The sequence below is a fragment of the Carassius auratus genome, chromosome 15 (genome assembly GCF_003368295.1).
Source record: "Carassius auratus strain Wakin chromosome 15, ASM336829v1, whole genome shotgun sequence".
Taxonomy (NCBI): domain Eukaryota; kingdom Metazoa; phylum Chordata; class Actinopteri; order Cypriniformes; family Cyprinidae; genus Carassius; species Carassius auratus.
In genome coordinates, this window is record NC_039257.1 from 14,822,315 (window position 1) to 14,847,877 (window position 25,563).

Here is a 25,563-nt window from a genome sequence, read left to right on the forward strand (position 1 = left end):
TCTCATTTAATTGTTTATTTGTGTATGTTTATAACATTTATGTGAGTTACTTTGCAACCATAAACAACATACTATTGTACCAGATTTGCACTAGATACAAGTAGTGGGTCAAAATTAAGAAACATCCAAGTGAGCAAATTATTATTTTTGGTGTGTGTGTGTGTTTACATGTCAACATCTGTAGTTTACATTTTCACCAAACATTCTGGTGTTTATCTTGGAAAGCAGGAAGAAAAGGTCAGCTTGCTCTTAGGGCTGTATGCCAAACCATTCTTTAACCCACACAGAAACATAAACTGTGGCAATTTCTTTTTCCTGTGCTCTTTAGACAGCCATGATAATTATCCATGTGTCGCTCTCCTTAAGTCTGTGGTCTCAGATCACTCATAAAGGCAGACATCTCTCTCCCATCTTCAGCTTTTCATTTCATTTATTGCCAGTTTTACTCCTTCAAGGGGACTGACTCTTATGCTTTAAATGGACTATTGCTTTCTTCATTCCTCAGGATTAAGGCTACAACGATGTTGGAACTCCTGGCCATACTCATGAACCCACTTATTGGCAACTAGAAAAGAAAAGACAGTGACTAATTTGGTTAATGTTATGTTTACAGAAAGTTTTCCAGGGAATTTATATCAAATCGGCTTAACAATGTATACCTTGAATGCAATGTAAGTTGCTTTGGATATAATAGGTGATACAACAATCATACCCCACTTATCGCCAACAATAACAGGACAGCCAGCATGAAGAGTGTCAACATTTCCTTGACCATTTCTATGAAGATTCCACCAAAAGAGAGCACCATTCTGTAAAGTGATCACATAAAAAAAATGAAAATTACAAATAAACTCATTGCAACCTATCAGTTAATCCTGTAAATTATATATCATATTTTAATAATAAAGAAAAAAATCCCAATATAGTTATATTCTGTAGTCTAAATGCTTTTTTGACTTTGTACATATGTAATAGCCAAAATCTGGTTAACTGTCTTTTCCGATTTTCGACCATAGACCTAAAAATGACATTTCCAACTTACAGAGCCATAACATACACCCGGCACAATGCAACGAACACAATCGCAGCGCAAGTGTGTATGCTAGTTTCAGTACAGCGCCGTTTGCATTTTCCCGTCTAGCAACACATCGTTTAATTAGTAAATGCACTTGCGGCCATTTGTGGGCCCATGGGAGTGCTGGTCTAAAAAAGAGGTGTGTTCATGTGCATTGTTGGCACATTGCTATTTTAGGGAGCTGAAAATAGAATGCACCATAGACCAACTCAAACCAGGTCTAAAGTTCAACGTCAATGGCAACAATTTTATTTTGTTGGTAGAAAATGCGCCTGGGTGGTTCCACAGTGCGCTTACACTTTGCTTAGTACACAAAGGGATGCACATCACACAAACATGCCAAATATTAAAAACAAAAGTATTACCGCGTAAAATAATATTATTGTGTAGGTTACATAAATATAAAAATGTAATGATGGATAGTCATTGCGAATTATCTATTTGCGATTCAGCCAAATTATTACTTGTAATGATGAATGAAATTGGCTTATGCCTGCTTGGTGAATGCCTGCTTGTCCCGCATGATCTGCTCGCACGCTTTAACGCGCACGAGCAGATTGGTTTCTTCACTTGAGAAGCGTTCAGCTTTTCCGCCAACAAATTCCACCATGTAAATAGCGATCCACCATGGCACGAGTGCATCTCGCTCTTAAAGGGAGTGGGAGATGACATTCTGATTGGTTTATTGAACGTTACGACCATGATTGGTTTATTGAACGTTACGACCATTACTTATTAAGAGAATAGGGACAACCATTCCAAAAATGGGACCGTTTTTCCGAAATTAAAATAGCAAAAATGGATTTGGAAACGCCATGAGTGCATCTGCGCCATGCACTTTGCATTTAGATCATTAAAATAGGACCCACAGTTTTTTACAATTGCTTAAACACAAATTAAAAATAGCACACAGTTAGCGAAACCTTACACTCAAAGAGCAAAACCTCAGCCCAGATCTGCGCAACTGTAAGCACATTCTTAACCTCACACTGTCTTGCAAAACACTAAACACACAGAAATCTAACATAATGTCACTTCTTTGCCATTTCAAGACACTGCTTTCCAAAATACTACATGTATGAAACTATTGATCAAACACTGCCATCAGTTGTGCAGACACCTAGGTGCTTAAATATAAACTCAACAATCAAAGTGTAAGCACTAAAAAACTTAACAGGTGAATTTTTGTCAACAAAAATGAAAGGCAGTGGTACAAGAAGAAGAATAGGGAGAAACATATTTGGCCAGAGAGCTCGGTAACACTTTATTTTGATAGTCCACTTTAGACATTCTACTAGCAGTAAGTAACTTTGCAACTACATTTCAACTAGCAGTTAAAAGAGTATTAGTAGACTGTCTGCTTAATATCTTCTAACACTTTCTTTGTCAACTTATTGTCAACTTATACTAAGCCTAAACCTACCCCTAACACTAATCCTAAACCTACCCTAACCGTCTACTCTGAGAGTTAGTAGACATGTAGTTGCAAATTTCTGAGATTTAGTTGATATGTAGTTGACATGTAGTTACAAAGTTACTTACAGTCAGCAGAATGTCTAAAGTGGACTATCAAAATAAAGTGTAACCGAGAGCTCTTTTGAATGTCCCGGGTCAACATGGTGGTAACATTACAATATATGCTGCAATCACACAGCATGGGGTCCTCCACTGGCATGCCAAAATAGGACCTTACAACTCCAATCACATTCGTGTTTAGACTGACTAAGCAGTGGACAGACTAGGTGCCTGGTCCCATTATTCCAGTACCTCCCACAACACTTTCCCTTCCTTCCCTTTTCCCCTTCTGCATGGCAGTGGAAGGTTTACGATCTCTGACCCTATGTTATACCCCTCATTCAAGCAACGAGGAGGAGGTTTGTGACCTAATAGATTCAGAGTCTGTGTAAGAATTGATTCACCATTTGAGGAGATTCTTCTCTCGCTGTTTTGCAAGGGAGGACATTGACTGTGATATGGATGAAGTGGCCATATCCAACTATATGAAGAGATGATGCTAAGGTGTTGTTTACTCATCTCCACAAAAGTTTATGTACTACTGTGTATTGTATTTGGAATACATTCTGATTTTCAGTGAAAAATGCAGCCTGATTGCAATGATCTACTGAAGGATTTTACAATGTGGTGAAATATAAATATTTTCATGAGTGTGCAGTACTTGTCTTATGTGTTGTGTTTGGTCAATATATTAATGTTCTTTAGTAATAACAAAAATAAAAAAAACCTCGATTAAAAATAAAAAAATCGTAAATCTTTAAGATAGTGCCCAGCAGTGTCTAAGTGGTTCAAAAAGAATCCAACTATATGAACCATGTGTGTTACCAAATTATTATTTTTTTATTATTATTGTAGTTTTAAAAGAAGTGCTTTGTTTTGTAAAAGACTTGAGATGTTCTGATACTTGTTTGTGTGTATATGTTACAGTTTTTGCCCATTGCTTACACACTAAAACCGAATGCCTAGACCAAAGCCTCAATACATAAACTTATTGTAGCATACCTTAAACACAGTGTAACCATAGCTTAAACAAATTGTCAACTTTTCACTGTTTGCAATTCTGAAACACACTTATTGCCAGACACTACTACACACATTTTCTTACATTAGACACTGTTCAAAAACGAAATCACTGTTATCATTGGGAAAACATCCCAATGAAAACACTGTTATCGGTGAAAAAACCGGTTCAGCGGTTCTTTTACGCTCGACGTAATGACGTCATTGGCGATGACGTAATGGCGTCACGTCTATCAAACATTCAAATATATAAATCAGTAATAATAATTTTAGTCAGTTAAAAACCTCATAATCATGAAAAGTTTACATTTGAATTTTGCAACAACACCTAAATACTAAAATACAGTAACAGCAATAATGTGCATATGAGGATTTAAGTCTTGAAGATATAAAGTACATAAATTAGGTGTCATCAGCGCAGAAACCATGATCCACTTACTAAACATAATCCATTGCGATGTATTTGTTATTAAATGAACTTACGTTTCGCCAGATTGCCCTACATCCAAGCCCTCGAAATACCCACGCTCATAACATTAGTACAGAATCAGAATCAATCACCAAAAGAATCACTTCGGTTCAGACATGCTGTGAGTCAGTTGGCTTCACGCTGAATCGCACATGCACAGTATCATCATTTCATCGGTTCTCAATTTGGACGCGTCCGACAGAAACGATTCTCGGTTGAGTGTACTGATGATCCGAAACGATGCAACCGGTTCTTGACTCGAGAACGAGAATCGCTCTAACCAGCACGTGCTGCAGTTCAGTTTCATCAGCTGCTCTACTCGTGTTCATTTTCTGTTTACTACAAACTCAATTTGTGAATGTGTCATCATTAACTATATACAGTACAGATATCTCATAAATCATCCCTTATTCCTATTAAACATAAGAGTCTTAGAGTCTTAATTATTGTCCAACTTCCCTGAAAACCCATTTGGCCTATACATTATATACAATATACAGATTGGAAACATTAATCTTAAAAAAAATTATATATATATATATATATATATATATATATATATATATATATATATATATATATATATATATATATATATATATATATATATAGTTATTTTATCACACTTTCCGATGTTTAACAAAAAACATACAAAATTACACGCATGCGCAGTATCATCAGTTCATCGGTTCTCGATTCAGACGTGTCCGACAGAAACGATTCTCGGTTGAGTGTACTGGTGATCCGAAAACCGAAGCAACCGGTTCTTGACTCGAGATCGAGAATCAGCTCATCGGTTCTCAAATCGGACGCGTCCGACAGAAACGATTCTCGGTTAAGTGTACTGGTGATCCGAAAACCGAAGCAACCGGTTCTTGACTCGAGAACGAGAACTGCTCCAGCAGTGGGCGTGTTCGTTCATTATCTGGCTCGGCTAGGTGTTCAACTTCAGTTCGGTCTTCACAGCATTTCATTCAGTGTACTGTTTGAGTAGATGGATTACCCCGGGATATTGGTTTATTCTGACTCAGAGGGAGTGTCAGTCACGTTAAAAAAAAAGTTTACAGCTTAAGTAATTTGTGGATTAATGCTTATTGGAGACGTGAACCGTTTCAAACGATTCAGTTCGATTTGGTGAACTGGTCCAACCGGTTCACTAAGAAGAACCGGTTAAATTGAACTAATACACTAATACACACTTGAAAACACTTGCACAGAAAACAGAACACAAATCAGTCTGAGCCTTAGCACTGCAAACAGGCCTCAGGGAAGCCATTTTGAGAACTTTGCAAGCATGGAGGCAAAAAGAGTAAGAGTAAGAGGAGGACAAAGAGAGAAAGGAACTGGACATGGAAGAGGAGGAGGACAAAGACGAGGACCAGTGCGGAGACATGTATCAAATGATATCATGGCCTGTCCATGAGGGAGCCCGGGCAAAGATTCCACCCTAACCCCAGTCGCTACACAGTAGAATCGATAATAAGGACATTCTGACTGGAGAACAGGTATATCTTCAAGTTTATACTCCAGACTGTACCTATTGTATGTGTCACATGATGCTGTATCGTATTATAGTATAACTGTACTAACTGTTTTATATGAAAATGGGTAGTGCTGTGAAGTATATCTAAAGGAATACCATTTTGATGTTACAGTACTGTTTACAATTTGAAAATACAGTATGTGGAAAAAGAACCTAACAAATGACATCTTGTGGTGGCATTTTCTACAGAATGGTTGGACGACCCCCTCAAGGTAGAAGGGAATGCTTCTTCACTCAACTATTGCCATCATTGAAATGGTGCGAGAAAATAATGCAATCTGACTTTAACGTTTTTTTGGATTGCTTACACACTACAGTTTTTTTCAATTGCTTACACACTAAAATTAGAACTTTCCCACAATTAGCAAAACCTTACACTCAAGGAGCAAAACACCGGCCTAGATTTGACAACTGTAAGCACATTGTCAGCTTCACACTTTTTGCAAAACTTGCAAAAATTACACACAGTGAACACTAAACACACTTGTATTCATTTGACACAGAAATTTATCATGATGTAATTTCCTTGCAATTTCAAAGCAAAGGCTTTCAAATGAGCACTCCCATGAACCAACTGGTTAAACACAGGCACCAGGTGTGTACACACACTGGTGCTTAATTGTAGACACACAATTGTAGACACTTTCACAATTGTAAGTTCACCTGTCTTCAACAAAAATGGATGGTGTTAGAGGAAGAGGGAGAGTGCGGATAAGAGGGGGAATCCAGAGTACCAGGTGGAGGAAGAGGCCAAGGAAGAGGAAGAGGGAGAAGAAGACCTGGAGGAGGGGTAGCACATTCACAAAGAAGAAGACAACCAAATCTGTGTAATGAAATTTGTGCTACAATTGTGGACCATGTAATAAACCACAGACTAACACTGAGGGAGGCTGGATTGAGAGTACAGCCTAACCTAAGCAGGTACATGGTGGCATCAATAGTTCGGACATTTCGTCAAGAGCACAGGTGAGAAACTTCTCTTCAGTCAACAGAAAATCCATTGCTTACTGCATGTACTATATCAACAGTACTCATGTAGGCCTACTCTATATTTTGGTACTGTATATATTACTGTATGTATCATTTTACAGTAAGCTGTGTATTTTGTTTGGCCAACATAGGATTGAACGTTGTGAACACCAAGCAGGGAGGGGCCCCATATTCACACATGAGCAAGAGAGAGAGATTATAAACCTCGTTTTGGCCAATAATGCAATCAGACTTTGAGAAATTCAAGCCCATATTGTCAATGATCACCTAATTTTCAATAATGTCCAACAGGTCTCTCTGTCAACAATAGCCTGTATCCTTAAAAAACATCAAGTTCTGATGAAACAACTGTATAAAGTGCCATTTGAAAGAAATTCAGACAGGGTGAAAAGTATTTCAGAGAGTTTTGCAAATGGATGCATTGGAGGAAGTCCCACTTGAGTTTATTTACATTGATAAGGCTGGATTTAACCTGACAACTGTACGAAGAAGGGGAAGAAACATCATCGGCCACAGGGTTATTGTCAATCTACCAGGGCAACGTGGGATTAACATTACCCTTTGTGCTGCCATTACACAGAATGGGGTCCTCCACCGCCATGCCAACTTGGGTCCTTACAACACTGAACTCATTCATACATTTTTTAGACAGATTACACAATATCGTCACAGCAGCAAACCAAAGGGACCAGATGCAATACATTGTCGTCTGGGACAATGTAGCTTTCCATCGTTCTGCTCTGGTCCAAAACTGGTTTCAACAACACCCACAATTTACAGTTCAATACCTACCGCCATACTCCCCTTTCCTGAACCCCATCAAGGAGTTCTTCTCAATATGGCGGTGGAAGGTTTAAGATCTCCGACCCTATGTCCAGATGCCCCTCATTCAAGCTATGGAGGAAGCATGTGATCAAATTGAACCAGCATCCATACAAGGGTGGATTCGTCACAAAAGATTCTTCCCACGTTGCCTTGCAAATGAAAATATAGCCTGTGATGTTGACGAGGCCCTGTGGCCAGATCCAGCTAGGCGGAGAGATGTTTAGTTTTTTTTTTTTTTTTCGGTACTGAACTGGATATGTAATTTATGTTAAAGTATTACTATTAGCTTAGAGTACAATGGTACGTTCAGTAATACTGTAATATATGAAAGCTGTTTTGTAACTGTTTTGTTGAAATGTTCAGTATTGACTGACTTGAGTACATGAAAATAAATTTATATTTTCATCAGTCTGCACAATTTCCCAGTGGGATCATAAAGTTTCATGAGCTGCTAAGGGGGTAGGTTTACAACTCATGATTCTATTTGAGAACATTGAAATTATGAGAAATATTTCCAATTTATAAGTTAGCAATTTATAATCCTCACATAACAAGGATTAACCATTTTATGCAAAGCACAAACCTAATAAAAATACATATTATTAAGGGCTTACATAAAGAGCGTAAAGAAAAGTTTGTGTGTGTGTGTATTTAGGAATGTGGGCGTTTCGTTTCTCCTTTGAGGCTGCTCACGTGACTTTGGAATGTCTCATCCAGTGTCATAAATAATTTAAATCCAGCCAGGCTGGCACCAGGCCAGGCATTTAGTTTAGAAAGAGTTGGGTTTATATGCCTGAATTCAAAATCTACAAGCTTTGGTTTTTGCATTGTTTTAGATTCAACGAACCGTGATTCATTAGTTCAGAACCCATGAACCGATGACCTGCATATCCGTTACATCCCCACTTTCCGTCGGATTAAGTCCCTGTGTGGACATCATCGGACGGCAATCATCAGGATGGGCAGATGACAGGTGAATCATGATGGTCATGTAGCAGGTGGATCGTGATGGCAGGTGGTTCCTGGAGCTGAGGATTCAGCTTGATGAGGTTCGGTGTTGTCTTTGACTTGGCACCCCCTTTCCAGGATTCCGTCGGAGACCTCCAGCCACGGTTGTCGTGAGTTTGGCTGTAGAGGTTTGCATCTCGTTGAGTCTCCTGTATAGGATGAAGGTCACGCCAAGGGTCAGGGTGGGACCAATGACAGTGGAGATGCACCGTGGAGTGTCGGCAGCAGTCCAGGCTCGGACCGCAGATGACGGATTCAGAACGGGCTGTCGAGACAGCGCTTGGAGGGCTGTGTTGACGGGAGTAATGTCAATGTGTTGGGTGGCAACTTTCAGTACTTGAATCCACATGCTCTGGTCAAGCAGGTTGACACAGGTGGCAGTGTCATGCTGGTCGTAGGTCAGTGTAGCTGTGCGCACAGGAGTGTTTTGACGAGCCATCTGTCACCTACAATCTCTGCTTGCGTTTCTGTGACTTGTGTACGAGGCTTGGCTTTTGCAGGGTAGTGTGAGTCGCTGACCAGGGGGTGCAACCCGCAGATTCCTTCAGCGTTGTGTCTGAGGAAGGGTTTGCTAAGGCAGAGATAATGAATGTCTTTGTTCAAAGTACACATGTGCAGGTTTGGGGCCAGGTACAGCTGTGTGTCGCTGTCGTGGTAGGCCACCACATCTGGAATGTGTGTCTTGATGTGGGTGTTGCTTTTCCACAACCTGACAACGACAATGTCTTTAAGTCTGTAGACTTAGCTTGACTCGCTGATGGGTTGGTTCAGGAGCACATTCACTTCTCTCTGTTTGGGGTTAACGTGCAGTGGGATGGCGCTATCCAGAGAGTTGGCGAGGTGTATTTGTAGCAGGTCAGCCGGCGTGGTGATGGCGTAAGCCAGCAAAGTTAGCACAAGGCTTAAGGGTATCATGTATGGTGGGGTTTTACCCATGGTTAGGCTGTCATTGGAGGAGCTAACCTCCCACAGCATGTCTGTTGTTAACGCTGTAAAGAGCTGAGTCTGGGTAAAGTCATTCTGGAAGACAGTAAATAGCGGTTTCATGGAGTTTACGGTCTGGTTCGCTGCAGTGACACTGGACATACCAATGTTAAACGTTCTGGCGGCAGCAGCAGCTCTGAGCAAAGCTCCCGGGAACTGTTGTTGGGGGTGTCCACCTAACTCCATTTGTGTAACAGTCACTTTCTCATGTTTACTGAACATGTGTTTGACATCGGCCTCAGTGTGAGTGAGGGAGTCCTCTCTCCATCGAACCCCTGTCCAGCTGTATTGGGTTACAGTGCTGGGGTAGTGTGCCCTGTCATCAGTGATCAGGAGTTTCAGTGGTTCTCTCTGTGGCAGCTGTCCTCTCTTTGGCTGACAGCACAGCACGGCAAACCACAGAAGCATCCTGGTACAGATAACAAAGAGAGAGAGAAAGAAAGGGGAGGAAGAAACAAGCGAGGGCTGTCTTTGGTTGGACAGGGCAGTCTCTTTGCTTTGTGGGCAGCGACTAGGTTTAGCTCGCCCTGGCCCATGTTTTGCCACATCTTGCTGCTGACATGACGCTTGCTTCAGTGTCTTGTCAGTGGCTCTGGTGCTGCGTGGTGCAGCACATGCTGCGTCATGGAAATATATTGGCATTTTCCCCCTTTTGCTCCGTGGCATTACAAGCCCTGGCATTGTGATGTCAGATGGTGCACAACCCACAATGTTGTTCTGTGCACGCAGCATGTCCTTTGTATCATGCAGTGGTCTGGGGCATTGGCTGTTAGTGACTAGTGACTAGCTAAACCTAGTCGCAGCATGTGTAGACTGGTTGCCAGGGTGGATGGAGGGGTCAGAGAGGTGGTTAAGCAAAATCATTATGGAGGTTTCAGAAACCTGCATGTCCGCTATGTTGGTCTGTGTAGACAACGGAGCCAGTGTAAGCATTTCTGAGGCAGGCAGTTTAGCTAGTAAAGTTATTATGCTGTGTGTAATCAGTTCAACCCTGAATGTGGGTGGGTGGGTTGGGAGTGACCACAGCCTGTTGTTTAGTGCGCCAGTTTTGGCAAGGGTGTCAGTTTGATCTTTGAAGTCCTTGTCTAGACCTGGTAGCTTCAAGTGTCCTTTTACCTTCTTCCAGTACACAGTCACATTGTGTGTTTTTGTGATGTTATCACCTTGCTTGAACAGGTGTTTGTGTTTGACTGGCTTGTTGTTTGCAGTTTTGAAACCATTCTGTTTACAGCATGGAAGATGGCACACGAAACTGAGTGTAGCATAGTTAGAGTCTGTACAGGCTTTGTTCAAACAGATGTTGAATTCAGCTGGTGAGTTGGCATAGTCGAACAGACACCTGTTGAAGGTGAACTGAAGGTCGTCAAGTGTTAATGCCAGTTTGTGTTGGTTTTCCGGGTGCACCGGAATGGTCCAGAATCCAGAGGCCACTTCAAGTGTAGGGAGGATTGTGGCTCCTCTGATTCAGGGCATTTCTTGTTCCAGCTGGGTCTTGTGCCATCGTGACAGCGGCACCTGTTGATTCAGTTTCCTGTAGTCACTTTTGGGTTGCCACTCACCACGGAGCATCAGGTGCGTAGGTATGTAAGGTTGGTAAGACCACAGTCTAAAAAGTCTTTGGCACAGGATTCTTTGAGCTTATAAAGAACTTGTCTTTGGCAATCTATATTGCTCTGAAGTACATGAGCATCTCGTAGAATTTGCTGCATTTGAGATTGAAAACCTGTGTAAGGCTCCTCCGTCGGTGTGTGATCAGTCAGTTTGGTATTGAGAGGTGTAGCAGCTTCATCAGTCTCACTGACATTCTGGTGGGAGACTGTGTATATTGCTAGGTGTTGGTCATCTGTCAGATCCATTCTGCACACCTGGTCTTTGCTCACCGACATGACAGAAGTGATGGCGACGAATTTGAAGGGTGCAGTGAAAAACGTGTTGTTTGTACTCCCTTTGGGTTTCAGTGCAGGTGGAATGGGCTCAATGATAGGTGATACAAGTTCAAAGTCATTAAAGACATGGGTCACTAGCCATCCCAGCCGGTAGGCCTTGGGAATGTTGATGTCAGTTGCCGTAAAGTTGTTGCACAGGATGTAGGCTATACAAGCTTTGGTCTGTCGTTAGGGTGGTGTACCCATGGCTGGCTGCTGGGGTTCCCGTGACCTCTGTAAACCTGACAGTCTGGCTCTGTCAACCTGTGTGGCTGGAGGGAAAGAGGTTCTCGCACTTAAGCAAAGTCTTTTAGCTGTTTGAAGTTCAGTAAAGGGTCAAAGTGGTCTAGCAGGTCTTTGCCAATGAGAAATGTATGAGTGTTCATTGGTGAGACATAAATGGGATGTACTAGACTCACCAGACCGATTGTCAGGTGAATGGAAACAACCTGTTCAAACCGGATGTCATTCTGGCTGTACGACTGTACATTCAGTTCACAAGTTTGAGGTGTGAGAGTTCGATCTTGTCTCTTAGCTTCAAATTGGAGTCTTTTGAAAAGGTGAGATTAGATCACCATCAGGTTTGATCCTGTGTCGATCAGGTATTCTCTTGCTCTGCTCTTGCTCACTCCTTTTCGGCCCACCCCCTTTTCGACAAGGCTGCCCAGGAATGTTGGCATCAGGGCAGGTGTGACGATCGATGGGTGGTTAGGACCGGTCTTGTGTAGCTCACTGTGAAGGCAGGTAGTCAAAACAGCATTTTCTGGTACCTTGTGTTTGTGGTACCTGGTGTGAGGACCTGTGCTGTTTCGTTCAGGGTGTGCAGCTGTCAGCTGTGGAGCTTGGGTGATGCTGTCACCTTGTGATGTGACTGTTAGCTCTGTGGTCTGTGGATGACGAGCAGTGTTCTGGGTGCTTGGCTCATACAGATGGCAGTTAGACAGGGTGTTGGTTTCAGTTCTTATGCTTAGACATACAATGTCTGGTTCATCTTCCTTGTCTTTCTTGCGAGTTTTCATGTAAGGAAGCTCTTTCAGCATCCTCAGGATCTCTGCTGTCTCAGACGTGGCTGCCCTGTGTTTTTCTGATGTGGACTCAGGATTGAGCTTACCAGTGTCATGTCGAGATTGGTTCCACTGCCGGCTGTCGAGGCTTTGTGTCCTGGACAGTGGGGATCAGCTCTTTTTGGGTCGCTGGTCCCAGAATCTTTCAGAGTGCTCGCTCTGGTGCTTTGGACGAGCACCACCACGATTGCGTTGCCCTCTGCTGGCTATTGACTCTCTGTAAAAAGGTCTGTGACTGTGGTGTTGTAGGGCGCCCTCTAGGGTTAACTCCAAGCAGTGCTCAGAGACAGAGATTTTGGGGTTTTTCACAGCCTTTTCATCAATAGTCTTTTGCTTGGTGCAAGCTTTGTGGGATAAGTTCCGTAACTCTTGTGTAGTCATGTTACGCGGACATGCTGGGACTCTGAGATGAAAACTCCAACTGGCATGTAGGTTTTGGAGGAACAGAGTTTTTAAGTCGACATTGTGTTCCATACCTGGTTTGTTGCATGCTCCGAAGTAGGCTTTTCATAGCTGACTATAGAAAGTCTGTGGGTTTTCAAGTCGGCCCTGTTTGAGGTCCATAGCAATAAGGAGCCCATGGTCTGAGTCTGGATCAGAGAATTCAAGAATCAAAGTTTGTAGCAGTCTGCTTTGACAGTCTCTGGTTGACGATCCAGAAAACTATGTACATCACGGCTGGAAGTGATTTTTAACAGGTACAATGTGTTCACATCTGTCACGTTGGTGACAGTTTGAAAGTGAAAGTCAATGTCTTGTAAATAAGCATGAACGTCATGTCCTCCTGCAGGATCTGGATTGAATATAGGGATTCTTCTGGCCAGCTTGTCAAGTTCTCTGTGAGCCGTGCAGGGTTTAGTGGAATGCGTTCTCTGGAAGGGTTCTCCCTCCTCCGTTGTTGACAGGTGTTCTTGTAAGCTGGCTGGTGATTTCTTGAGCCGTGAGCTTACACCCCCTTTTTCAGCTCTGGGTTCTTGGCTGAAAGGGTTGGAGTGGCGGGCCGTGAGAAACTCTGTGGTGTGCGTTTCCCCGATCCAGCCACTCTGTAATCTGTCAGAATGTTTCAGTTCTGTGTAAACAGTGTCAAGTTCATCTTGGAGCTCGTCTCTCTGCAGACTAAGCTCATTGATTTTAGCTTTGGGCCGCTTGCAAGTGTGTTTTGCAGGCCCAGGTTTTAGAGTCTCTTTCTTTCAGTTCAGTGTCTGCTCTTTTTAGGAGAGCGTTACCTTGCCAGAGTTTTTTGTTGAGTTCTTTTCTGGCTTCTCTCTCCAGCGGTTCTCTTTTTATCTGTGTCGAGGCAAATTTTGCAGGGCATTGTGAAGTCTTTCTACTTCTTTCTGTAGCTCTGGATCTGTGTCATCCTCTTTCTCGCACTGGTTCTGGGTCTCGAGGAGGAGCTGATCAAGGCGAATCTGGTTTCGGGCCTGGTCATTCCAGGCCTCCTCCACTTGAAGCTTAAGCGTTGCTGCTTGCTGTTCAAGGATGATGTTGCTCCGTTCACTGAGCCGTGCCTGGGCGTCGAGAATGTGAACTAGGCTTCCGAAGATCCTGGCGAGTTCTTTGTAGTAGTTGCTTTGGGTTGGATCGTGTGCCATCAGTTCATCTAGCTCGGTGTCTAGTTGCTCTGGGTGCTGCAGGTTACTGCAGGTTACTGGCGTCCTTGGGCAGGAAGGGGGTCGTCACTGCTTTCAACCATGTCGAGAGGTGGCCCCCGTGGACTGCTGGACTGGATGACTGGAACATCATGGCTTCACTGTCGGTGAGAGAAGCACAGCACACACACAAAAACACCAATACAAGTTCGTTCTACGGTTAACAAGCTATATTCATACGGGCTGTACCATTTATGAGAATTTTGGGACTAACTGATGCAATCAGTCAGACAGTTCAGTAGCCAATTTACTTGGGTCAACGCAGGACCTGAAATGGAGATTTGACAGGCAGTAGCCTTGCGGGTCGCGTGATGACACCGGCTGCTGGTTGTCGCTCTACTATTTTGTCGCACTTTGGTGGCTCTCACAGGTTACTGTCTCTATGTGAAATGAGAAAAACAAATCACAACAGAACAGAGGATAGAAAAAGATTAAAGTGAAACACAACACTTGAAATGAGATAAAACAATAGTAATACAAGGTGTTAGTGAGAATAAGGAGGCCTAAGCCTACTGCTAGATTTTAAGATAGGGCCAACAGGTGAGTGGGCTATCTGAGTAGGAAACCTAGAAAGATGGTGTGGCTTGAAGAAGCTAATGGGTCAAACCCTTAAAATATATCCGGGGGAATATCTAATATTCTGGGGCTTATAATAAGTGGATGGGTTTTATCACATTTGGTTCACCTGGGTGAATTGAAGTCATTCAGGTGGGAACCAGTGGCTTAGTCAACCTCTCCGGCGCTCCCCAAACACTCAACCACAGTGTCCCCGGTCCTCCGTTACTCTGGCGTTGCACCCTCTCAAACAGCTTGTGACTTTTAACACAACCTTTGGAGTGCCAAATTGCTGATGTCTCCACTGTGTGCCGCAACGGACAGAGACAAGAGGAACCAAGTTTCACTCACAGCCAGTGTCGGTAACGCTGGTCGGCCCCCTTACTCACTGGAAGCCTGAGATGACTGTCCAATCACCAAGGGAGTTCTACAATCAAATACACAAAGGATGAACAAAGGAAACTTAAAGTTAATTAAGGTTTGGTTTGTTTAAAATCAATTGAGTAAATATGTATGTAGAAAGGAAAGGTAACAGCTTTACCTAATAATGATAAAACAACAAAAAAAAACATTATGATAATGATGGTAATTATCAAAATAACCTAAGGCAAAAGAGAGAAGAAAAATAATAAAAATCAAAATAACAAAAGACAGGAATGAAACACGGGAGAAGTAGCTGGTTTTCACCACAAGGGGGTGTACTCCCTCTCTGTGCTTAACCTGGTGAGCAGAAAACTTAATTCAAATTAAAAAATTCAAAACTGGTTTAAATCAAAATTTAAAATAAGCATGTAACAAGAATTAAAAGGAAAATCTGAATAATATATTATAACAACCAATGATAACAGTAAGGTATCAATAATAATTATGAAATTAATCAAAAAGGGTAAAAGTAGACATATGCAATTCAAAACAGAATTGAAAAGAGAGCTGAGAGCTGTTAGTCGATTTAACAGGAGACTGCCACTAGATGGCTTACTTACTTCTAAGTGGGTCAATCAGTGTTTGACCTGAAACATCTAGATTTCCACTATTAAACAATAAAATGTTATTTCAAATTATGTTTGAACCAAACACAAAGTAAATGTAAACAGTCAGAGGAAGGGGAAAAAATTGTCTCCCTGTAATAATATTCGCACGAGCAAAACTGTAAATGCAAATAATTGTTGAGAATTTAGACAGCTAATTCAATAAATCACAAGGGAATAGAGATTAGCCATTAGAGCGCATTATCTGAAATGGCCACGAGATGATGTATTTGAATTTTGAAATTTTGAACTTCTAAACAAAGAGTAGTCAGCGGAATTACAGCCAATTTCAATATGACTTAATATCTGATCGTTTGTCAGGCTGTTTTTCACAACTAACAAACAGACAAAAGGTTTTATGACCTCTGCGGTGCTATATTAAACAGAGCGTGATGAAGGATCTGTTCACTGCCAAACACACAACTGTTAACAACAAGGCTAGTGGAATTCTAGTGCCTACGGTGAAGTGCCTAAAGGGAAGTGAGCCCACTAGTGGACACCCAGGGAAACAGAGACTAGACAGCGTGACATTACCCCCTCCTCCATGGAGCAGCTGCCAGATGCTCCATCTGAACCCAAGGGAAGACCAAAGGCACAAAGAGACCAGGAGAGAGATGGAGCGGTGGAGGACCAGGGGGAGGGACGGGGGGCCAGGTAAAATGGGGAAAACGGAGACAAGAGGACCAGGTAAAATGGGGAAACAGAGACAAGAGGACCAGGTAAAATGGGGAAAACAGAGACAAGAGAAGTGCAACACAAAACAAGGAGTCCAAGAGGGAGGTGGACCGGCAGAGGATCAGGGGGAGGGACGGAGGGCCAGGTCCTAAGAGGGAAACAGAAAGAAGGACACAGACAAGAAACCCAGGAGGGAGGTGGACCGGCGGAGGATCAGGGGGAGGGACGGAGGGCCAGGTCCTTAGAGGGAAACAGAAAGAAAGACACAAACAAGAAACCCAGGAGGGAGGTGGACCGGCGGAGGATCAGGGGGAGGGATGGAGGGTCAGGTCCAAAGGTGGAAAACAGGCAGAAGAACGAAAAAAAAAAAAACACAAAAACACAAGTCCAGGAAGGACATAGCGTGACGCCCACCAGGGTGGAGCAGAAGACCACCACATCTGTGCGGTCAAAACAGACGCCCCCCAGGGCGGAGCAGAAGACCACCACATCTGTGCGGCCGAAACAGATGCCCCCCAGGGTGGAGCAGAAGACCACCACATCCGAGCGGCCGTAACAGACGCCCCCCAGGGCAAAGCAGAAGACCAGCACATCCATGTGGTCGAATGAACAGGAGGACAAGTCTGGTTGGGCAAGTCTGAAACAAAGAACATGAACAAGTTAAGGGTATCCTCTGTGGCCACAACAGGACCAGTCGGTGCTCAGAGAGTTGACTTGACGAGACTCTGGAAGTTCCGCAGAGGCAAGGAGAGACTCTGGTAGATCAGCCGAGCCGAGGGGAGACTCTAGAAGTTCAGCAGAGACGTGGAGAGGCTCTGGTAGTTCATCAGAGACATTGAGAGGCTCTGATAGTTCAGCAGAGATGTGGGGAGGCTCTGGTAGTTCCACAGAGACTTGACTCTGTCCTTGAAGATCACCAGTGACTTGACTTGACTCCGGAAGGTCAACGGTGACTAGCCCTGACTCTGGAGGGTCAACGGTAACTAGTCCTGACTCTGGAGGGTCAACGATAACTAGCCCTGACTCTGGAAGGTCAATGGTGACTAGCCCTGATTCTGGAAGTTAGACGGTGACTAACACTGACTCTGGAAGGTCAACGGTGACTAACCCTGTCTCTGGAGGGTCCACTAGCACCTGACTCGACTCTGGAGGGTCCACGAACACCTGATTTGACTCTGGAGGGTCAACTGGAACCGGACTCGACTCTGGAAAGTCAACGGGCACCTGACTCGACTCTGGAAGGTCAACAGGAACCTGATTTGACTATGGAAGGTCAACAGGAACCTGACTCGACTGTGTAGGGTCCACGGGAACCTGACTCCACTATGGAGGGTCAATTGGAACCTGACTCGACTCTGGAGGGTCAACTGGAACCTGACTCAACTCTGGAAAGCCCACTGTAGCTGCCATCCTCTGCAGTGGTTCCGGGCTAGCGGCCACCTGGTGCAGTGGCGCTGGGTTGGTGGCCATCTTGTACTGTGGCACTGGCTCAGCAGACGTGCTGTGAACAGTCTCTGGATCAGCAGACGTGACGTGGACACTCCTGGGAATCTCTAGGATTTTGGATAGCATGGAGAAATAATCCAAAAATGTTTCAGCGGCCATCTTGGGCATTGGCACGAGGATGGCAGCCATCTTGCATCGTGGTGCTGGGCTGCTGACCATTTTGTGCTGTGGCGCTGTGCTGGCGTCCATCTTGCCTCGTGGCATTGGGCGGGCGGCCATCTTGTGCAGTGTCGCTGGACCTGCGGCCATCATGGGCAGTGGTGCTGGGCTGGCGGCCATCTTGTGGTGTGGCACTGGGCTGACGTCCATCTTGCCTCGTGGCGCTGGGCTGGCGGCCATCATGGGCAGCGGTGCTGGGACGGTGGCCATTCTGCACAGTGGCTCTGGGCTGGCGACCATCTTGTACTGTGTCGCTGGGTTGGCGTCTATCTTGCCTCGAGGTGCTGTGTTGGCGGCCATCTTCTGCAATGGCGCTGGGCCGGCGGCCATTCTGCGCAGCGGCACTGGGCTGCCGGCCATCTTGTGCAGTGGCGCTGGCTCGGCAGACTTGCGCCTCCTCTCCCCTCTCCGTCCACAATGGTGAGACAGCGGCTCCCATCCGTTCCTCACAAACCCAGGGTTGATGGGGGGCTCAAAACCATTTCTATCCCGCTCGGTGGCTGGGGAGGAAGCATCAAAGAACATACTGTTGGATCTTATGGATGGAGTCCTCCTGTGATGATCGTATTCAGTGAGACACAGGAGAGAGTTAGATCCAAGTGCAGTAATGTCTTTAATAAGGATAATCAAAATCGTGGTCGAAACAAGCCAAGGTCAAAACCAAAACAGCAGTCCAAAACAAACAAACAAATAAATAAACAAAGGAGGGAACAGGAAAGGGAAAGGAACGGGAATTCGGAGGATGAGAAGACAATGAAGAATCTCGGAAGTAGAGAAGGCTGGAAACACGAAAGGTAAGGACTCCATACAGACAACAGGAAAAGACTGGTAAATATAGGGAGGCTAATGGCAATTAAGTGAAGGCACCTTGTGCAATTAGCAGGAGTGCAATTACTGTGATGAAAGGACAAGACTAGTGGAATTCTAGTGCCTACGGTGAAGTGCCTTAAGGGAAGTGAGCCCACTAGTGGACACCCAGGGAAACAAAGACTATTTGTGATTCTATTTTTCTTTATTTCTGTATGAATGTTTTTTTTTTTGTTTGTTTTTTTTACTCTTGATTACTGTGAAATTCTACTTTTGAGTCTTAAAAAAAGACCGAGTCTGAGAAAATAACAATAAAAAATTGAAACACAAAGACTGCAGTTTCATATAAAGCCCATTAGTGTGTTGCTGGTGATATGAAAGAGTAATTCAAATGGTGCTTGTGTGTATGGTTTTGTTGCAAGCATTTCATTTTTAGAATGGAGTGCTAAGTTTTGATTGCAGTGTTTTATTTTAGCATAGACTCAAGTTGTTAATCTCCAAGTGCAATGTCTGATTGGCTTGTGTGTAGTGTTTTGAAAAAAAAAAAAAGTGTATAAGCAATAGGCAAAAAAATTTAATAATTTAAATATTTATATTTTATATAAAATTTATAATTTACAAAACATGTTTTTACAGATTTTTAGGTTAAGGCATATTCCATTTTATCCCCTGCAAGAGGTTGTGCTGGGATAAAATCCCCTTAGAGGGTTTCGAAAACATGAGTACTTGGAGGTGAAAGTTCGAAATTCTAGACAGCTACCTATCAGGTTTCTTCAACAGTTAATTTATCAAAAAAACATGGTTTCCCTAACACCCAACCCTAAAGTTTTTTGTTTGTTTTTTTGTAACAGGATGTCCAATGAATTATCTGACTTCAATTGCAAACAATCTTTTATCACTCAGAACTGCAGGGAATAGCATTCTGAAAGCTATGCAGAGTAAAGTCTGGCTGTGTTCTGTCTTGAATCTGACTGTGAGAATGATTTATGGGATTCTATACCTCCACTACAGGAACACTGAAGTTAGCGTAAATAAACGCTGTGTATCCTCCTGCTTCCACAGAGCTCAACTAAAGAGGGAAAAAAGTTGTTCAGTGCTTCCAGAACTCACATACTATTTTTTTCAGTCCAAACTAAATTGGCAAGATATTGTTTTTTAATTTAAAAAAGTAAGCAATCAAGAGCTGAACTATTATTTACTTACATATATCATGAATGTAGCCACACGATTCCCAGTTTTTAGTCTGTACAATGGACTAGAGTTAGACTGCCATTAAAAAAAAAAAATAAAGGTCACATTATCCACAGTGGGTCTGCATCATGACAAACAATGTGAATACAAAAATAATTATCAATAGAAATTTTCTGCTGTAAAAAATGTGTTTTGGAAAATATAGAGTAAAAACAATTATTGTTACTCACGGTGGCATGGTCAAAATGAGGTTCATAGTGTCCTCCAATGCCATAATTTACAACTTGAAGATATTCAGCATAAGGAGGCTGCACATTCAACCCAGTGACCATAGTGATGCGCCGGTCCACTTTGCCCACAACTCCATGGGGTGATTCTTTAAGCCATGCACTGAAAGATCATTGACAAAGTTTGTAATGTTAGTGCCACTTTACAATTTAGGGAAGTACAAAAAGAGAAAAATGGGATATTATTACAATAATACTTGTATTATTTACCATTGAGATATGTTGCTTTTAAATATTTAGTAGTATACTAGCATATTGCATAGAAGAGCCGATTTAACTGTTAAAAAAAAAATATATATACATATATATATATATATATATATATATATATATATATATATATATATATATATATATAATTATAATAAAATGCTTGTACCTCTTGCTGATGCGATATTCCGCAGTGGACTGATTCACTCCTGATGCCACCACTGATCTTCTGAGCTGAAGGAAAACATGAAACATATAAATATAGATGATGCTGATGCAGACAGAGACAGAGAAATACAGACAGACACTTTGAAAAAGTACAAACAGACAGGATAAAAACAAAATGTTCCTGTGCAGTTTTAATCTAGCACAAAAAAGGATGGAAACACATGATTGAATGCTCAGTCTGCTCCCACAAAATGAAAAAGAAAAAACAATCTGGGTGGAATAACTGACGAACTGTGAGCACAGTTGATTCCGACCGCATGACTTATTCACGTAATGTGCTATTCATCTTCTTTCCAGCTCAGTTTAAGGCTGGCTTATGTTGTATGGTTAAAATGCCTGCAAAAGGAAGAAAAACTAGAACACACTCTTGAGAAACTAACTTCACACACATTTTAAAGAGTGGCCAGTAACTGGCATACATAGTTCTACATCTTGGTAAAATACCCATTGCATATCCAATTCTGTATGTTTCCGCATAAAGGCACTCACCCCTGGAATGGCATATTCTCTGATGCTTTTAGCTTCAGCTCGGGTAACAAAGCTATGGAAGAGTACAAGATAAGGGTGCAGGCTGATTAGCTCTCTTTTAATTGGTTGCAGAAGTAGGCCAGGGTTGCCATTGGTGAAAAAGTCACAGAACAACCTGGGGTTCTCAAAATGCTTTGGCTGTAAAAAGAAAGTAATTTATATAATACATTATAAAAGTTAATTATCATACAAGAAACTATTATTATACAGTCAGACAAGTCACAAGTACACCATTATTTGAGCCTATGTTGTTATTGTACATGATTGAGTAGCCTAAACAACGAAAATCCACTTTACACACTTAACATTTAAAGCATGTCATTGTTTCATGTGACCTTCTTCATGATCCAAATCTGACGTAACTCACTTTTGTACACTGCTGTGCAATTTTCTTCATGATGTCATGGGAGGAATTCTACCAAACTCCTCTAAGGATTTGCCATATCTTTTGACTTTTGCTGCTTTTTGTACTTACTTTTTTATCACAGGAGTCATTTGAAGTTATTTAGGGGAGGTTTAGTGAAAGTTACTCCATTTAGAAATTTTAGTGAACTTACGTCTGAGTGGCAATGTCTGAAATGTTCTTTTGCTAGCATACAGTATGTGCTAACATTTAATATTTGTGTAGCTTACAATACTTCCAAGAACAGATGCTATTGAATAAGATATAGCCTATGATAAACGGTGAACACTACATTGTTTGAATCACAAGCACAGTGTGGACTGATACCTGAGAACCTTTTGTTTGACACAGCTTCTCATAGACATTCCTGGTCCTTAGATAGGTGGAGTCAGGCCTTTTCAAAACCAAACCCTGGTTTTTAACAGGCGGACTTTCATCTAGGAGCTTCTCATACTTCTTCACGTTGAAATGCACCCTACTGTTCACAGGATCTAGAGGACAAGATTGAAATTGCATTGTGATGAAATATTGTAAAAGATCTTACATACTGCTTTTTTTTTTTTTTTAAGTTAAGGCATAGTTAACCCAAAAATGAATTCGCATCACCCTATACTATAGCACCATTTTGTAGAGGATCCACTGAATGTAAACAGCGTGTACTGTTCTGTGTCAGCTGTATTGTTTTCATTCAAATCAAAGGATAAACAACGTATCCTCGTGGCGCACCTCACACAGAACAGCATACGCTGTTTACTTAATTTGTGTTCCGAAGATGTACGAAGGACTTACAGGTTTAGAACGACATGAGGGTGCATAATTTATGACAGAATTGAAATTTTTGTGTGAACTATCCCTTTAATCTATATTTATGAATTAAAAATAAATTGTTCTATTTGGCTTTTTTTCTCAATGTATCACTCATTGCTGTTGGCTGACAGATGGCAGAGGTTTACCATGAAGCAATAGTTCCTGGGAGACACTGAGAGCAAAAGATATGTTTCCGGTCTAAAAAAAAACGTAAACAAGTGTGAATTCTTCAATAGATTGCAAAATGCATACATAAAAAAGATAAGGTATGGCACTGTTTATACCTAGTATTAAAATCCATTGAGTGATCCAATCACAAGTTGTCAGCCAAGACACTTTGCTATTTATATCTGCTTGTAAAATCTATCTCCTGTGATCCCAGATTTTGAAAGGAGGGTTTCTGGCTTTTTTTTTTTTTTTTTTATAAATGTTTAATTTTCATTTTCATTTTAGTTATAGTTTGTGTCTTATTGTCATTATTAGCATTATCATTATTCATATTCTTATTCTTTTTATTACATGTCTATATAGTTTAGTACATCAAGTTGAACTAAATGAAAATTTGAAATGTTTCTTTGGTAACTAGCTTAAAATAAAACAATTGTAAGATTTTAAAATGCATTTAATGAAATGTAATTCTTTATTTAAATTAAAATTTCATTAATTTATAATTAACATTTATTTTATGTTAAGTATTTTTTTTTATAACCCTGTCAACGAACCAACTAGGCAGTTTTTTATTGTTAACTGAACTGAAACACACCAGCATGATACATTATGAAATGTGGTCACATCAGTTACTGGATACCTCCAAATGTGATTTAACAAACTGTTCAGGACTCTGCTTACACTGGATCAGATCACCCAAGATGGATCTTAATACCTGGTGTAAACATATTTATTTTATAAGAAGTACCATACCTTAAAATGAGAGAAAGCTAGATGGTCAAGGGCATCTTCAAGTGTGCCTTCATTTTCTGGACTCCATTCTGTTCCTCGAAAGAGACGAACTGCCTCCTCAAACCATTGCACAGAATGGTAATAATCTTCCAAATCATAGGCCACCTACAAGCATAAAGCTCTCAAAGATGTAGCATAACAAATATGCGAAAACGATGATGACAACCAAAATATCTGGCACTTGGATTCAAATAGCTTCTTACTCAATTCTGTCAAAAACCGTTTAGTCACTGGTTATTCGATGTGTCACTTTATGACTGTTAAAAGAAGTTGCCAATCGTTGGCCAAACAGCATATTTTACTTTGTAGATGTTCGGGTGGTGGTAAAGAGAACAGATGGTACTTACTCCATGAAGGCAACAAAACAGGGCTTTTCTTTTTGCATGAAGGACTAAAAGTATAAATCATTTGGTATGGTGTTCACCACAAAAGAGGCACCAGAGACTAAACAACATTGAGCAGTATGGAATCTACATCAGGAAGTAACATTAAGCTCAAGCGGGAACACATTCTGAACACATTTTTCCAGTGGTTTTCCCATCGGTTCAAAACACATTCCACACTTTGAGAGCACGGCCAGTAGTGTTTGAGCCTTCAAGGAGTTAAGCTTGTGACAAATAAGAAATGATTCGCTCTATGCTTTACATACTGGAAATAATCCAGTGTGTCCTACCTTTCCAACAAGGAAGCAATCATCCCCAGATAGCGTATCAGACACAGGAGGTTTGTAAATATCAACAGGATCTCCATTTGTGATTTGCTGGAAGTGACCTCGCACAAGGCCCTCCACACGTAGATCATACACATCCTGAAGTCTCATCAGCCCCTGCGCTGCTCCCTGAAGGTCTTCCAGTTTGGGTAAGCTGCCTTCCATTCTCCTGTAGCCCTCCCTAAGGGCTTAATGAAAACAGTAAATGGGGGTTGTAAAGGGGTAGAATTGAGTGAGAGAAGCAAGCCAGTACAGTGGAAAAAAGCACATGAAGGTACAGTTACAGTTTTGTAGCTGTACGTATCAAGGCTTTTCTGAAATGGGTTATGTGTGTGAAGGTCAGCCAACTACCGTCAATATTTTCTTCGGCTTCATTGCTATGGACAACATTCATCCATTCAGACTTGAGTCTTTTGACCAGTTTGAATGCAACAATTGGATTAGCTATGGTAGCTGATGGCTCATGGTATATCCCACTGTGCAATGACGTGACTCTTGAGAAGAACCTAAAAAAGATCAAAGAATTATTACTTGTAATAATATAGGAATGCCCAAGCTTTTACAATTTTGGCGTTTTAATTTGTCAGAACATGATTTAACATAGAAATGTATTTATTTGATTCGATATTAAAAAAAAAAGAAAGAAAAAACACACAAATTCGCTCGCTGTGTTGAGCAAAGTTTGGCATGGTTTTTAAAATATACTGTCGTATAACTTTTAAAACAGATATTTCTTACAGTGTACCGATTAAACATGACCACATCTTGTTGTAGCCTTTATTTATATTGCTTAATTACTTAAACGCGGCATTAATACATTTATATCAATGAAAAAATACGTTTTCTTACCTTTTAATATCATCAAGTCTTTGCATTTCGTTTTCTAAATAAGATCTTAAATAATCGATGAGCTGTCTTTCTGCGAAAACAGCTTGCTTCACGCTCATCACTGAAGTGAACATCTCACCGAACGATTTGTCAGATATATTAACTACGTATACAAGTATTAAGAGACTAACGTATGGAGACATCTTTTAAGGAAGATGTTTAAGAGACCATACGTATTAATGCGCTGAATGCGTTATTCCACAGTTTTTCATTCTTCTTCATAAGCGCACTAAATTCTTACGTAGGACATAAAAGAACGTGCACATCTCATGATGAGCAATCTGCAGTACGTGTGTGCGTGCGCGCGCGCGAGAGTGAGTGTGTGTGGGTGTGTGTGTGTGTGTGGGGGGGGGGGTGTTGAGAGAAAGAGTGGGGCGGTGGGGGTGATTGAGTATAGCCTATATAATAATACAGAACGATATATATATATATATTTTTTTATATATATATATATATATATTTTATTTTATGGATATATATATATGAAAGCTCTTTGATCTCCTTGCTTAAACAACCTTTTTTTTCCCAAATATATAGCGGAGGCTTTAAAAT

General features: G+C 41.7%; 1 protein-coding gene across 4 annotated transcripts; it reads right to left on the minus strand.

Annotated features, from left to right (window-relative positions):
* On the minus strand, positions 1 to 25,282 carry LOC113115220 (prolyl 4-hydroxylase subunit alpha-3-like). 4 transcript variants are annotated; one of them, XM_026282646.1, is made up of 13 exons: positions 24,973 to 25,282; positions 24,475 to 24,629; positions 24,088 to 24,311; positions 23,376 to 23,519; positions 22,601 to 22,652; positions 21,975 to 22,138; positions 21,206 to 21,382; positions 20,658 to 20,722; positions 20,222 to 20,381; positions 20,004 to 20,066; positions 19,801 to 19,869; positions 713 to 809; positions 1 to 565 (listed from the first exon to the last, which is right to left on the minus strand). In XM_026282646.1, the coding sequence occupies exons 1-13, from the start codon at positions 25,152 to 25,154 to the stop codon at positions 495 to 497; spliced, it is 1,623 nt and encodes a 540-aa protein (XP_026138431.1). In that variant the 5' UTR covers positions 25,155 to 25,282; the 3' UTR covers positions 1 to 494. The 4 variants fall into 4 exon arrangements, with proteins under 4 accessions (XP_026138431.1, XP_026138430.1, XP_026138433.1 ...); XM_026282645.1 differs by having other exon boundaries at positions 660 to 809; XM_026282648.1 differs by lacking the exon at positions 24,973 to 25,282 and having other exon boundaries at positions 660 to 809; positions 24,088 to 24,304; positions 24,475 to 24,596.
* Between the last annotated feature and the right edge of the window lie 281 nt (positions 25,283 to 25,563).